At 37.9% G+C, this 14,601-nt stretch overlaps 1 protein-coding gene across 2 annotated transcripts in view; it reads left to right on the top strand.

Moving 5' to 3' along the window:
- Positions 1 to 14,601, top strand: part of LOC126342120 (ATP-binding cassette sub-family C member 10) — a 371,444-nt gene that overhangs the window by 93,061 nt on the left and 263,782 nt on the right. For both annotated transcript variants that reach the window (XM_050001827.1, XM_050001828.1), the window contains one exon: positions 12,113 to 12,349. In XM_050001827.1, the coding sequence (XP_049857784.1) occupies positions 12,113 to 12,349 (237 nt within the window). The remainder of the gene's footprint in view (positions 1 to 12,112; positions 12,350 to 14,601) is intronic.

Here is a 14,601-nt window from a genome sequence, read left to right as displayed (position 1 = left end):
TAGCAAAGAGGTAGTAGTCTCACTGTTACCTCCTACCATTCCATTACAGCTTATGGAATGAAAAACTGAACTTATTTCGTAGTAATGTGTGCATGTACATAAAAAGAGTTTTTTCTTTAACTCTGCATAAGTAAATAAAATACAGATAACAAAGTTTCCATTTAAGGTACAATTAGCGTAACTTGCTTAACAATGTAGTTTGGGGGAATGGGATCATAGATTTGCATGAAATTTTTGCACTGGAATTCTTCTGTGGAAAGACTTTTTACTTGAAAGCCTGTAGTTTTTGATAAAATTGACATAGAAGTTTTTTGTGTTGCTCAAGTCCTAATGATTATAATCTGGTGATTTGGTATGATGTTGTTTGTTGTTGTCTTCAGTCCTGAGACTGGTTTGATGCAGCTCTCCATGCTACTCTATCCTGTGCAAGCTGCTTCATCTCCCAGTACCTACTGCAACCTACATCCTTCTGAATCTGCTTAGTGTACTCATCTCTCGGTCTCCCTCTACGATTTTTACCCTCCACGCTGCCCTCCAATGCTAAATTTGTGATCCCTTGGTGCCTCAAAACATGTCCTACCAACCGATCCCTTCTTCTAGTCAAGTTGTGCCACAAACTTCTCTTCTCCCCAATCCTATTCAATACCTCCTCATGTATGTATGGTGAAAACTTCATACTCTGTTATGTTGATAATTATTACTTTGGGACCATTCAATCTTGCTGTACATGTTTAGTTTAGCTTTTATTCTTTGCAAGGGAACTTCAGTGGCCTGGAAAATGTACATATTTTTGTTTATAGTATTTAGTTTACATTTATGACTTTGTATATACAGGGTGAATCCCCTTAAACTTGTAGCAAAATAATGCTCAAATGGAAAGTACTGTTGATGTGTGGTTTTCACAAAATGAATTGATAATCAGGGGTCCACATTGTTAGCCAATAAAAATATTGTAATAATACTTAGAAAGTGTCTGTTTTGTGTAAATGTACATTTTTAAATAGAACAATCCCTATTGACATTAACAAACTAAGAGTAGTGTGAATTAAATTGTGAGTGGTATTGTTGCAGAGTCTAGTGCAAGTTGTTTATAACATATTGTATTGTGAAAGCTTCCACACTGACACGTGTTTCTGCCAATCAACCTGTGTATTTACTAGGAATGATGATGTTATGTTTGCTTATAGTGTACTTGTGTGTTCCTTTATCAACATGAGAGCTGTGCAGCCCATAGTGCACGAAGTACTGCAGCATGTCTTCAAGAATTGTTTCCAAATTTTGGATTGGATGCAAAGGACCTGTATCTTGGCCAGCCTGTTCCCCAGATTTGATACCTGTAGATTTTTTCCTATGGGGAAAGCTAGAAAGATGTTGCCTACAAGGACATACCAACACCACCCAATGATATGCAATGACATAATTATTCCAACTTGTTCAGACATATGTACTGAAATGCTAGTGTGTGTGTGCACAACAGTCATTCCGTAACAGACTGGAAGCATGTATCGCTACTGCCAGTGGTCATTTCAAACATAACCTGTGATTGTTAGTTGTCTCATTACTAGTCAGAATCCACATCACTATTGTGTGCACTTGTGTTGTTCATTAGTGTGTGCTATCATAGGTATTGTTCAATTGCTGGTGTGATAAATTTTCAAAATACAATATCTTGAGAATGGCTTGCACTAGAATCCTGCACAAACACCACTGACATTCTGATTTATCTACTTTTAGTTTGTTAACGTCAATAGACATTGTTCCATTTAAAAAGTGTATGTTTGTTCAAAAAAATATACCATCTAAGTATTATTACAATTTGTTGGTTGGCTAACAACATGAACCTCTGACTACCAATCTATTCTGTAAAAACCGCACATCAGTAGTAGTTTCCATTTCTGTAATGTTTGCAGTGTAAGTTTTAGGTGTTTCATCCTGTATAGGGAAGTGATAATGTTTTCTTCTCTTATACATGCTGTTGTGTATTTGATTTGCACAGAAGTTGATAACTGGAAGGTCAGTTTTTCAATAACATCAATCAGGCTTTCATGTTGCACATGGGCATGCAGAAGTAGTTTCAGTATGGGTCATTTGTTGTTCATGGTGTAGAGTGTTTTATCTTATTTTCACCAGAATTGCAGAATATGTAAGGTACAATTAGTTTAATGTTAGAGAATAATTCAGTTTACAATTAAATGTAGATTTACATTAATTATTACCTATATATCACAATGAAATGAAATAAAACAAAATAGCTAATGATATAAAAATCTGATTTTTTTTTTCAATATTCGTAGTTCAATCCATGCCTGATGAATGAAAGTGTTTATGGTAATTATTTTGTGAAAAAATATATTTTACGCAAAGAAAAAAAGTTTCATCAAAATTGGTATGTGGCTTTGATATTCACCATCTATACCTTCAAAATTTAGGTAAACGAAATTAGGAGAAATAATTTTTTTTTAATTTAATTTTTAAAATTTCTTTTTTTAACAGAAAGTCAATGTGAATCATGCAAGTTACTGTGTATTATTCTTATGTGACAGATTTCTCTACATCAGTGTGATTATTATTGAGTAGTTCTGAGTATGTGATAATTTTAATGTGTTCTTGCGTGGAGTAAGGAAGTGTACAAGTGTCTTTGAAGTGATATAGCAGACAGTGTTCAGCCTGATTCATATCATTATGAGAGTATGAGTTTGCAGTACCACTCTTACAGAATGTAAACTGTGTTATGTCAGTGGTATTTTATGAATGTTTTACTGAAGTTTCATTAGTTTATAAATTAAGTCTGATCAACATACCCTGCTCATGACTCAAAGTCTGCTATGAGATTAATGGTTTCCAAGTGCAAAAACTTTGAGCAATATTACTGGGTTTAGAAGCATCTTGCAACACTGGCATATAACTTCCCTATATAATATGGTGAGGAGTCTGTTTATTTCAGCTTGATTTCTGTAAATAATTTTAAAATAACAGTTTTATCATATCCTTACCATTCCAAATTTGTATTTACTTAGAGACATGTAATCATGCGTAGAGAAATTATTGCATTGAGACTTTTTTTGATTTCTACATCTACATCTACATTTACATACACATATCATCGTCATCAGCTGATACTCGTATCTGAGTTTTTGTTGGAAATGTCTTTGATGGCTTAGTAGTCCAATCCTAGCATGTGACTACAGAAATTACAAATGATGGATGGTGGAGGATGCGGCTGGGCCTAGAGGAATTTATGTCTCTGGTGTTCATCATCCTCCAGTATTTGAAATTCCCACTCAAAGTTCTGAAGAGCATTTGAGGTAGTTAAGCACCAATGACTGCAATCTTCTGCTGTGGTGGACCAGTTACTTGGATCGATGTTCAAGGTTTTTAGATTTTTGTTGTACTGATCATTATTTCATTTAAGAGGGGCACCTCACAGACTTTCAATTGTGCTCACTTAACTGTACAGCATCTGATTTTGAAGTCTGTCATCTCTTATCTTCTGGATATGGCCAACCCATCTTAGTTGGTGTCCAATAATGAGAGCTTCTATACTATTCATAATTGCTCAGGAATGTTGGTATTTGATATAAAATTGTGCCATTTCATGTTCATGATGTTTCTTAGCTTCTGTTGGCTGAAGCCTTCTAATTTCTTCAGATTGTGGTGGTATAATGTTCAGGTTTCGCAACCATAGAGCATCGCTGAGATGAAAACAGCTTTATACACCATCAGTTTGGTGCATAGTGACACATTTTCTTAGACGACCAAATGCTACATGAGCAGCACATATTCTGTTCTCCACGTCTTTTTCAGATAAGCAATTAGATGACAATATGCTTCCTAGATAAAGGAAATGGTTCACTTGTTCCAAGGTTGTATCTGAAATGGATATGCTGGTATCAGGAAGGGAAGAGCAACGAGCTGGCTGTGTGAACACCTTTGTCTTTTGAATATTGATGGAAGGACCAAATCGTTTGTATGCCTTGCTGAAACAATTAACAGACTGCTGCATCTCTGCAGATGAATGAGCTGGAGAGGCATTGTTGTCAGCGTACTGCAGCTCTGTTACATAAGTGGTACTTATGAACTTTTTTGAGTGGAGTCTGGATTGGTTAAATAATCCTCCATCAAACCTGTACTTTAGTTCTACCCCAGCATTTTTTACAGATATCTCATAAAGCATAGCTGCCAGGTACAAGGCAAATAATGTTGGTGCAAGAACACATCCTTGTTTGAGCCCTCTCATTACTGGGACTTCATAATAGTTGTTTCATTCTGGCAAATGACCTGTCCTGTCATGTCATCATGGAGAGCTTTAATCAGGTCAACAAAATGTTCAGGGCAGCTGAAACATTTTAAGACCACCCACTTGGTTTCTCTGGGAACTGTATCAAAGGCCTTTTTTACATAATAAAAAGCTAATATTAAAGGCATTTGTTGTTCTCTGCACTTCTCCTGCAGTTGTTGTGCACAGAAAATCACATAAATCGTCCCTCTTGATGGGCGAAACCTGCATTGAGACTCAGGAAGCACAGTCTCTGAAAGTGTATGAAGGTGATGTAAAAGGATTCTGGCAAAAATTTTACCAGTGACAGAGAGCAAAGATATTCCACGGTAGTTACCACAGATGCTTCTATTGCCTTTCTTGAAGATGGTGACAGTTGTGGAGTAATTCATATCAGCAGGCACCTTGTGGGTTTCCCACAGTAATAGTATGGGTGAGAAGTGCCTAGTTCTTAGAGGCAAGCCGCCACCCTGAATAAGTTCCAACTGGATGTTGTCAGGTCCAGGAGCCTTTCCTGGTTTCATACTATTGAGTGCCTTGCTGAATTCTTGAAAAGGTGGAGGATCCAGCCATCCAGGGTTGTAGAGGGTGCTGTGAGAGATGATTGAGAAATTTTCCAGCTGCAGTAGAAGTACGATTCAACAGTGAGCTGAAGTGCTCTTTGCAACAATTTAAGATGTCCTGACTTTCAGTAAGGATGGTAGTGTTGTCAGCAGCTTTCAGTGTTCCTGATGAGGAGTGGATGGGTCCATACAGCTCTTTAATTCCAGCATAAAAGCCATGCAGGTTCCTGGCATCAAAAAATTTTGGAGTTATGAGGCCTTTTGTTGCCACCATTTGTTCTTGATTGTTTGTATTTCACTCTGACATTTCTCTGATGATGGCTTGGATTTCTTCAGTGCTGCGCACCAAAACCAGTAACATTCTCTGCAGTCTCTTTGATGATCTTCTTTAATGCGGTCCATTCTTGTTCGACATCATCTGTGATTGCTGGAGATTTGTGGAGTTGTTCTGACGGTTTGTCTTGAAAGTCTGAGTGAACATCTTTGTTGATGTTGAGTTTTCTGCACATTGGGTTTGAGAAGTGGGATCGTGGCTTATGACACTTTGGTAATCTCAGACGGCTAACTAAAAGTTTATGATCAGTCCAGCAGTCCTTGATGTTTCAAGCTGTTTTTGTGATGAGAATGTCTTTCATGTCATGCTGTCGAGTTATGACATAGTCTATAAGATGCCAATGTTTGGAGTGTGGGTGCATCCATGTGGTCTTATAGCAGTTAGCCAAGCAGAATTGTGTATTGACGATGAAGAGCTCACGCTCAGCACATAGACCAAGAAGTAAAAGCTTATTTGCCCTGCTGTTTCCGACTTCTTGTTTACCCATGATGTGTCTTCAAAAATGGTTGTCCCTTCCCACTCTGGCATTGAAGTCACCCAGTAGGATTAATTTATCTTGAACAGGTATCTTAGAGAGAGTACTGTTCAACTGGTGGTAGAACTGATTCTTTGAATCTTGATCGCTATCTAAAGTAGGAGTATATGCAGAGATGAAGGTGATGAAGCTGTCTGAACCAAGGAGTCTTCTAAGAGTCATAAGCCTTTCATTAATTGAAACAGATGTGAGTCGATGTGCATTCACTATTTTTGTTTTTACAGCAAACCGTATACCATGGATGTGTGGCTCTCCTGCATCCTTTCCTTTCCAGGAGATGGTCTACCCTGATCTTGCCTCACTGATGTATGTTTCACCTGATAGTCTAGTCTCACTCAAGACAGCTATATATGTATCTAGCTTAGCTAGTTCATGGCTGATAAAAACGATTCTTCTCTCTGGCCTGTCACTGGGCATGTCCAGGAGGGTCCTGACATTCCATGTTCCTATGGTCATTAACATTTCATTCTTCTTTGGTTTTCATCCACAGTATAAGGAGTGACCTTCTGGCTGCGGATTCCCAGCCCAGTTCAAGTGTGAGTTCTGATGTTTAGCCCACATTTTCTAGGGCCATCTCCATTCAGAGTGGGCAGTAGTTATGCCAAATAGGCGTGCTCAATCGCAGATGCTGGACGAGATCCTCAAGTAGTCACATGAGTTCTCAGGCAGATGACCATCACATACCTGCCACCAATGTGCAGGTCGAGACTAGCAGATTCCAGCCTCACTCAAAGCCAGCTACCACCATCCTTATCACATCACCAATGGACTTTAAACAAAATGACAGCAGAAATTGCCATTTGCATGATTTTGTTTAAGGTGGATATCAGCTTGCGAGGAAGTAACCTACACACTATGATTCTGGAACAGTTCATCACGGCACATATGTGTGAGACATGTGACTTCAGGTACCATAATTGCAACAGACTGCCATGAGCTCAATGATGGCTGAGTGGCGCCTTTACAGCCAGTCTGTCTGGCATGATCTCTTCCACCTCAACAATCGTTGAGAATCTGGGAGATAAAAGATTCTTCTTCCACTCAGTTTGCCTTTGGGTCGAGGGTAGGATAGTAGAGAGAAAAGTGAAAGACACCCTTGGGCCTCAAAATGTAATACTGTTAGGATTGAGAAAACCAAGAGTTGGCCAGGGAGGCCAATAGGAAAGAAAATGGAAGAAGTCTGTTACAAGTAAGTGGAAGTAATGACAGACTTAGGTAAGGGCCCATGTGGTTACCACCCACATACTTCCAAGAAGGGAGCTCCGTGAGAGGACTACGCTTTGTCTGGAATCTCATCAGCTGACCTGTCTGGCATGGGTGACCCTACCAGGAGCATAGCTCCTGCCAGCTCAGCTCAGTGGATCGCTGAGACATGCAAACCTCTCCACCAACATTAAGGTGGTAGTCCATGGAGAGGACATACACATATACATATACATATACATATACATATACATAAATACTACTCAAGCCGCTTTACAGTATGTGTTGGAGGATACCCTGTACCATTGCTAGTTGTTACTTTCCTGTTCCACTCACAAATAGGGTGAGGAAATGCTTCTTTATGAGCTGTAATTTCTCTTATCTTCATGGTCCTTATGTGTAACATATGTTGGCAGCAGTAGAATTACTCTACAATCAGCTTCAAATGTCAGTTTTCTAGATTTTAACAGTAATATCCCTTGAAAAGATCATTGGCTTCCCTCCAGGGGTTCCCATTTGAGTTCTTCAAGCATCTCCATAATACATGCATGTTATCCAAACCTTCCAGTGACAAACCTAGCAGTCTACATATGAACTGCTTTGAAGTCTTCCTTTAATCTGACCTGGTGTAGATTCCAAACACTTGAAGAGTACACGAAAATGTGTCACAATAATGTCCTATATGTGGTCAGTTTCACAGATGCACCACACCTCTTGATCTTCCCTACTACTTGCATGCTCATTCCATTCCATATCACTTTTCAACATACATCTTGGTATTTAATTGATGTGACTGTGCCCAGCAGCTCACTACTAATTCTGTATTAGAATATTATGGGTTTGTTTTCCCTACTTACCTGTGTTAACTTACATTTTCTACACTTGGAGCTGCCATGCATCAAGCAAACCAGAAATTTTGTCTAAGTCCTCTTATATCCTTGTACAGTCACACCTTCCCGTACACCACAGCAGTGTCAGGAAACAGTGGCAGATTGCTGCCCACTCTCTCTGCCAGATCATTTATGTTTATAGAAAGTATCAGTGGTCCTGTCACTCTACCCTTGTGCAGTCCTGCCAATACCATTTTCTCTGATGAACACTTGTTATCGAGGACAATGTATTGGGTTCTGCTACTTAGGACATCTTTGAGCCTCTCACTTATCTTGGAACATACTCCTTATGCTCGTACCTCCATTAACAGGCTGCAGTGGGACACCGCGTCAAACACATTACAGGAATCTAGGAACAAGGAATCTGCTTGTTGCCTTCCATCCATAGTTCACAGGATATCGTGTGAGGAAAGAGAAAGCTGAGTTTTGCTTGAGCAATCTTTCAGGACTGTGCTGATTTGTGGACAGAAGCTTTTATGTTTGAAGAAAATTTATTATATTCAAACTGAGAATATGTTCAAGAATTCTGAAACAAACCAGTGTTAAGCGCATATTGCTCTGTAATTTTGTGGGTTTGTTCTTTTACCCTTCTTATGAACAGGAATCACTTGGGCTTTTTTCTTGTCACATGGGATTAAGTAAGGGGCCAATTCCATATAGAGTCAGTTTTTTTCCATCAGAAAATCTCATTATTGTTCATAAGTCATTCAGATGTACAGTGCAGAAATACATTTATTTGTCTATATTTATTGATAATAAATCGTGTAGAATTTTCTACAGACAGATTATCAATATTTATTAATGTTGCTTTCATCCAAGTATTATGATATTTCATTGAGGACTTAATGTTGTTTACCACTCTGTCATTTTTATCTCTGATATAACAAAACTTGTTTCTTTTGCAATGAGAATGTTACATGATGTAATAGACATGGACAGCCAAAACATTAGTTACTTCAAATCTGTCATCTGATATGGCATAATTTTTTAGTGTGAGTCAAGTTATATGGTACAGATATTAAAACTTCATAGAAGAATCATTAGGAAGGTGTATGACGCACATCCAAGAACCTTGTGTCACCCATTATTTAAAAAACTATATATAGTATCTGTCCCATCTCTATACATTTTTGAAATTCTAATTTTCCTGTACAGTAAACCTGAACTTTCCAAATAATTTCACTTCAAACACACTTACAAAGCTAGGCAAAAACAAAATTTTATGCTCCCTGCACACCGATTAAAGCTACACTCTATGACTCCTCAATACATGAGCATGTAAATATACAATAAATTAAAGGGATATGATATTCTGAGCTTGGAAATTGGTCATCTAAAGCATCTAAAGAAAAAATTACATGAACTCTTAGTGGAAAAATGTTATTTAGTGGAGGAGTTTATGAATGATGAGGTGATAATTTAAACAGGGCAACTAACATCTCTTGGAGGGGGATAGGACGGAGTTTTTGTACAAAAATGTAAAAGTATTGTACTGCTAGAAAATTGTTTGATAACTGTATTTGTTATTAATTTTAAGCCTGTAAACTAAATCCCTAAAATTACATATTAACATGTCTCCAGTACAACAGATCACATGATCTGAATATTGTATGTTATGAGATGAAGTAAATCAAATCAAATAATGTAGAAAAATGACTTCAGCTAGTTACACTTTCTGCATTCGATTCACTTTGGTGATGGACACATTTGGTTGAAGCTATGGTGCAAATTGATTTCATAAAATATATTTTGCCCTTCGAGAACCATACATTTTCTTGCCAGGGAAGTAACAGTGACACTGTTTTGTTGACAATGTCTCAGGAACTCTTTGGAGGTGTGGCTGGCGTTTATGCTCATTGAAATACTTCTAGGGAGCATCATATTTTTTAAAACACAATGCGTAACTTCTTACAGGGTGTTTAAAAAATGACCGGTATATTTGAAACGGCAATACAAACTAAACGAGCAGCGATAGATATACACCGTTTGTTGCAATATGCTTGGGACAACAGTACATTTTCAGGCAGACAAACTTTTGAAATTACAGTAGTTACAATTGTCAACAACAGATGGCGCTGCGGTCTGGGAAACTCTATAGTACGATATTTTCCACATATCCACCATGCGTAGCAATAATATGGCATAGTCTCTGAATGAAATTACTCGAAACCTTTGACAACGTGTCTGGCGGAATGGCTTCACATGCAGATGAGATGTACTGCTTCAGCTGTTCAATTGTTTCTGGATTCTGGCGGTACACCTGGTCTTTCAAGTGTCCCCACAGAAAGAAGTCACAGGGGTTCATGTCTGGCGAATAGGGAGGCCAATCCACGCCACCTCCTGTATGTTTCGGATAGCCCAAAGTAATCACACAATCATCGAAATATTCATTCAGGAAATTAAAGACGTCAGCCGTGCAATGTGGCTGGGCACCATCTTGCATAAACCACGAGGTGTTCGCAGTGTCGTCTAAGGCAGTTTGTACCACCACAAATTCACGAAGAATGTCCAGATAGCGTGATGCAGTAATCATTTTGGATCTGAAAAATGGGCCAATGATTCCTTTGGAAGAAATGGCGGCCCAGACCAGTACTTTTTGAGGATGCAGGGACGATGGGACTGCAACATGGGGCTTTTCGGTTCCCCATATGCGCCAGTTCTGTTTATTGACGAAGCCGTCCAGGTAAAAATAAGCTTCGTCAGTAAACCAAATGCTGCCCACCTGCATATCGCCGTCATCAATCCTGTGCACTATATCGTTAGCGAATGTGTCTCGTGCAGCAATGGTAGCGCCGCTGAGGGGTTGCCGCATTTGAATTTTGTATGGATAGAGGTGGAAACTCTGGCGCATGAGACGATACGTGGACGTTGGCGTCATTTGGACCGCAGCTGCAACACGGCGAACGGAAACCCGAGGCTGCTGTTGGATCACCTGCTGCACTAGCTACGCGTTGCCCTCTGTGGTTGCCGTACGCGGTTGCCCTACCTTTCCAGCACGTTCATCCGCCACATTCCCAGTCTGTTGAAATTTTTCAAACAGATCCTTTATTGTATTGCTTTTCGGTCCTTTGGTTACATTAAACCTCCGTTGAAAACTTCCTCTTGTTGCAACAACACTGTGTTCTAGGCGGTGGAATTCCAACACCAGAAAAATCCTCTGTTCTAAGGAATAAACCATGTTGTCCACAGCACACTTGCACGTTGTGAACAGCACACGCTTACAGCAGAAAGACGACGTACAGAATGGCGCACCCACAGACTGCATTGTCTTCTATATCTTTCACATCGCTTGCAGCACCATCTGTTGTTGAAAATTGTAACTACTGTGATTTCGAAAGTTTGTCCACCTGAAAATGTACTGTTGTCCCAAGCATATTGCAACAAATGGTGTATTTCTATCGCTGCTCGTTTAGTTTTTATTGTCGTTTCAAATATACCTGTCATTTTTGAAACACCTTGTATGAGTCTCTGGAACTGATTTAACTTCCTCTCATAAACTCAAGTATGTTCTCTCTAGTTAATTCATTGCCATTAATCATAACATTCCCATTTTACTATTGATGTATAATTTTGAATTCTGTAACAGTCAAGCAGAAGAAATTAGAAAGTACTGTGTGTTTTTGTAGTTCTGCAATAGCGAAAAAACCATATTGGATTCAGTCACCTACAGGAGTTGTTTCCAATCAGAAGAATGATTGAGAATTCCAGCAAATGTGAAATCAGATCTGTAATATAGTGTTTAGTGACAAAAAGTCTTGAAATATTTGCTTTATGGTGAGTAAAGATGTTCTGTGTTAGCAGTGGCATTTCTGTAAGAGTGGAAGCATGAGTGCTCATAGTGTTGACAGAAGTGGCTGTCTGTCCACAGCCAGAAACAAACTAATATGGACAATTTAGGGAAATGTTGTGAAAAATAGTTCGTCACAACTTATTACCCGTGGACAAATTTATATCTACAGCTTACACTGCTTTGCTTGAGATTGTGAATAAACAGCGTACAAGTTCTGAGCCCGTTTTATACAAAGGACATATTTCAGCTTGTTATAAGACTTGATGAATGCTTAAGTCTGTATGGTAGCAGTTTGTAGAATTAGTACAAAGAAGGTATAGTTGTAAGAATTGCCCAATAAATTTATTTTAACTATTCCAGTATTTTATTTAAAGCCTATCAGGTTGTTTTTCAGATAGCCCATGTAAACGTGAATTTTACATATTGTGATAGTTATGTGAGGGACTGTCTTTGTTGCTAAATGTTACAGGCTCTTCCACAGAAATTATGTGAAGGACTATCTTCATTGGTAAATGTTACAGGCTCTTCCACAGGAGAGACAGTTTGGTATGGTGGCTTTCATGAAGATGATGACCCTGCTTACTTGGGCACGGCAAGTGAGGGAGCAAATCCATTATCTCGCTTGTTGTTCCTATGGGTATCTCCATTGATAGATAAGGGATCGCATGGACGACTAAAATCGACTGATGACTTATTTGATTTACCATCATCATTGTCCCCAGCACTCCTTGGTGCTAATCTCAGAAATGCATTATCAGGTTGGTCTATAGTAACAATTGTAGAACTTTAAGGCTATTTTTATACATGAGATTGACTAGTACAAAACCATAGCTTGTGACTAGATGTCAAAATTCACCAATAACGGACATGAATTAGATTGCATGTTAAATTAGAAGTCCTCTTTTCCCTGTGCGATTATTAGGGTGAGTTAGAAAGTTGAAAGACTTGTACCAGGCCATTGACCCACACAAAATTATTTTTATTATTGTTATTATTATTTGTTATTATTATTATTATTAATGATCATTTTGGAATGAGTTTCTTAAATATTATTTTATAGTGTACACACGTTAATAGTAATGGTCTTACAGTTTTGTTTGGAACTTTTATTTATTTTTATTTGACTCAGGATAAGATTCTGAGATGACATTTGAGTATATGTTGTGTCTTTCTGTACTGAGAATTCCAGTAATAATTTTTCAGTATATTAGGTAAAACTGGCATTTATGAAAGCGTTGAAACAGTGACAGGTCCATAACCTGTTAACTTGTTCACCTTCCTAAAAATTCCCATGTCATGTTTAAAGGTCAGCTGTATGTGGCTGCTGTGAAGTATTTCTCACTATGATGGTCACTATTTGATTTGTTAATGTTACCTATTTTTAATTTACCTATACCTATGTTGGACAATGTAATGATAAAATAGTGATTTCTACAAACACAGCCTTAGTTTTTGTAGATACATGGTCACACTAGTATGTCAAAGATAATCTTTCAGATGTTATAGATGGTGTTATTAATTGTGTTTGTGAGTTTACATCTTGTCCCATTTTCATTAATTATGAGTGTGGATTTAAATAGAAACATAATTTTGCACTTTTTCTTGTAGTTTTATTAATACTCTTATTTTCTGATATAGTATGTATGATTTAAGAGTCAGGAAGTCTTTTGTAAAAGTATTTGGAGTGTAGCCATGTATGGATGTGAAACATGGACGATAAATAGTTTAGAGAAGAAGAGAATAGAAGCTTCCGAAATGTGGTGCTACAGAAGAATGCTGAAGATTAGATGGGTGGATCATGTAACTAATGATGAGGTACTGAATAGAATTGGGTAGAAGAGGAATTTGTGGACCAACTTGACTAGAAGAAAGATCGGTTGATAGGATATGTTCTGAGACATCAAGTTACTATTGGAGGGCAGCATGGAGGGTAAAAATCATAGAGAGAGACCAAGAGATGAATACAGTTGCAGATTCAGAAATATGTAGGGTGAAATTGTTGCTTGGAGATGAAGAAGCTTGCAGAGTGGTTCGTTGCTAAGTTCAAACATTTATCAAAATAAAATTTTCCATCATTTAATGCACATTTCTTACAAACATGTTGTACATGTTTTTATGGGGGGAAAGTTACATCTGGTAGAGAAGTACATATGTACATGAGTTACCGTATAGACTAAATGCGGATTTGATGAAAATATTGCCTTTTACCCTTCCAGTCTCATTAAGGCACAAATGTTAATTTGGAAACCTTATGACATGCAACAGGCTCAAAAATCGGACAGCTCTTATGATCCATCAATACTCTGGATGAACTACTCTAATAGGTACTGATTTTAAGCAAAATTAAATTGATACATAAGGAAAATGAGTTGTGTGCACAGAAAAACCCAGTAATATTGATCAGCCATATTGTGAAAAGGAAAAGTGCTTCTCATTGTATAGCAGAGACGCTGAGTCGCATATACGAACAACAAAAAGACTGTCACAAATAATAGCTTTCAGCCAGTAAGACCTTCATCAAAAATTAGATGAAAAACACATACATACATGTGGATGTATGTACCGTCTATGCAACTAAATGAAGGCAGTTCATTTATTGCCATATGAATTTTGCTTCTTTTGTTTGGGAAGCATCATCAGTGGCCTGAAACACATGTTTATTTTTATATTTTTGTCAGATGTATAAAAAGAAACATGTATGTCAGGCCACTGATGGTGCTTCCCAAATAAAAGAAGTGAAACGCGTATGGCAATAAACAAACTGGCTTCATTTAGTTACATGGACGGAACATACCTCCACAAATTTAGAACAACTAAGGGAAAGATGTGAAACAGATTAAAATTACTATAATACAGCCATGTTGGTCATTTCCAGTCAAGTTATACAACAGGTTCAATAATATACACCTCAGACTCCACAAGACTATCCAACACATTAAATTCAAACAGATCTGTAAAATAAATACTGTAATTCCTAGTTATATTAATGTAAAGGTCAGATACTACTCTT

This window comes from Schistocerca gregaria, chromosome 1 (genome assembly GCF_023897955.1).
Source record: "Schistocerca gregaria isolate iqSchGreg1 chromosome 1, iqSchGreg1.2, whole genome shotgun sequence".
Taxonomy (NCBI): domain Eukaryota; kingdom Metazoa; phylum Arthropoda; class Insecta; order Orthoptera; family Acrididae; genus Schistocerca; species Schistocerca gregaria.
The sequence above is the reverse complement of the archived record's forward strand: the minus strand, read 5'-3'. Positions and strand labels throughout refer to the sequence as shown.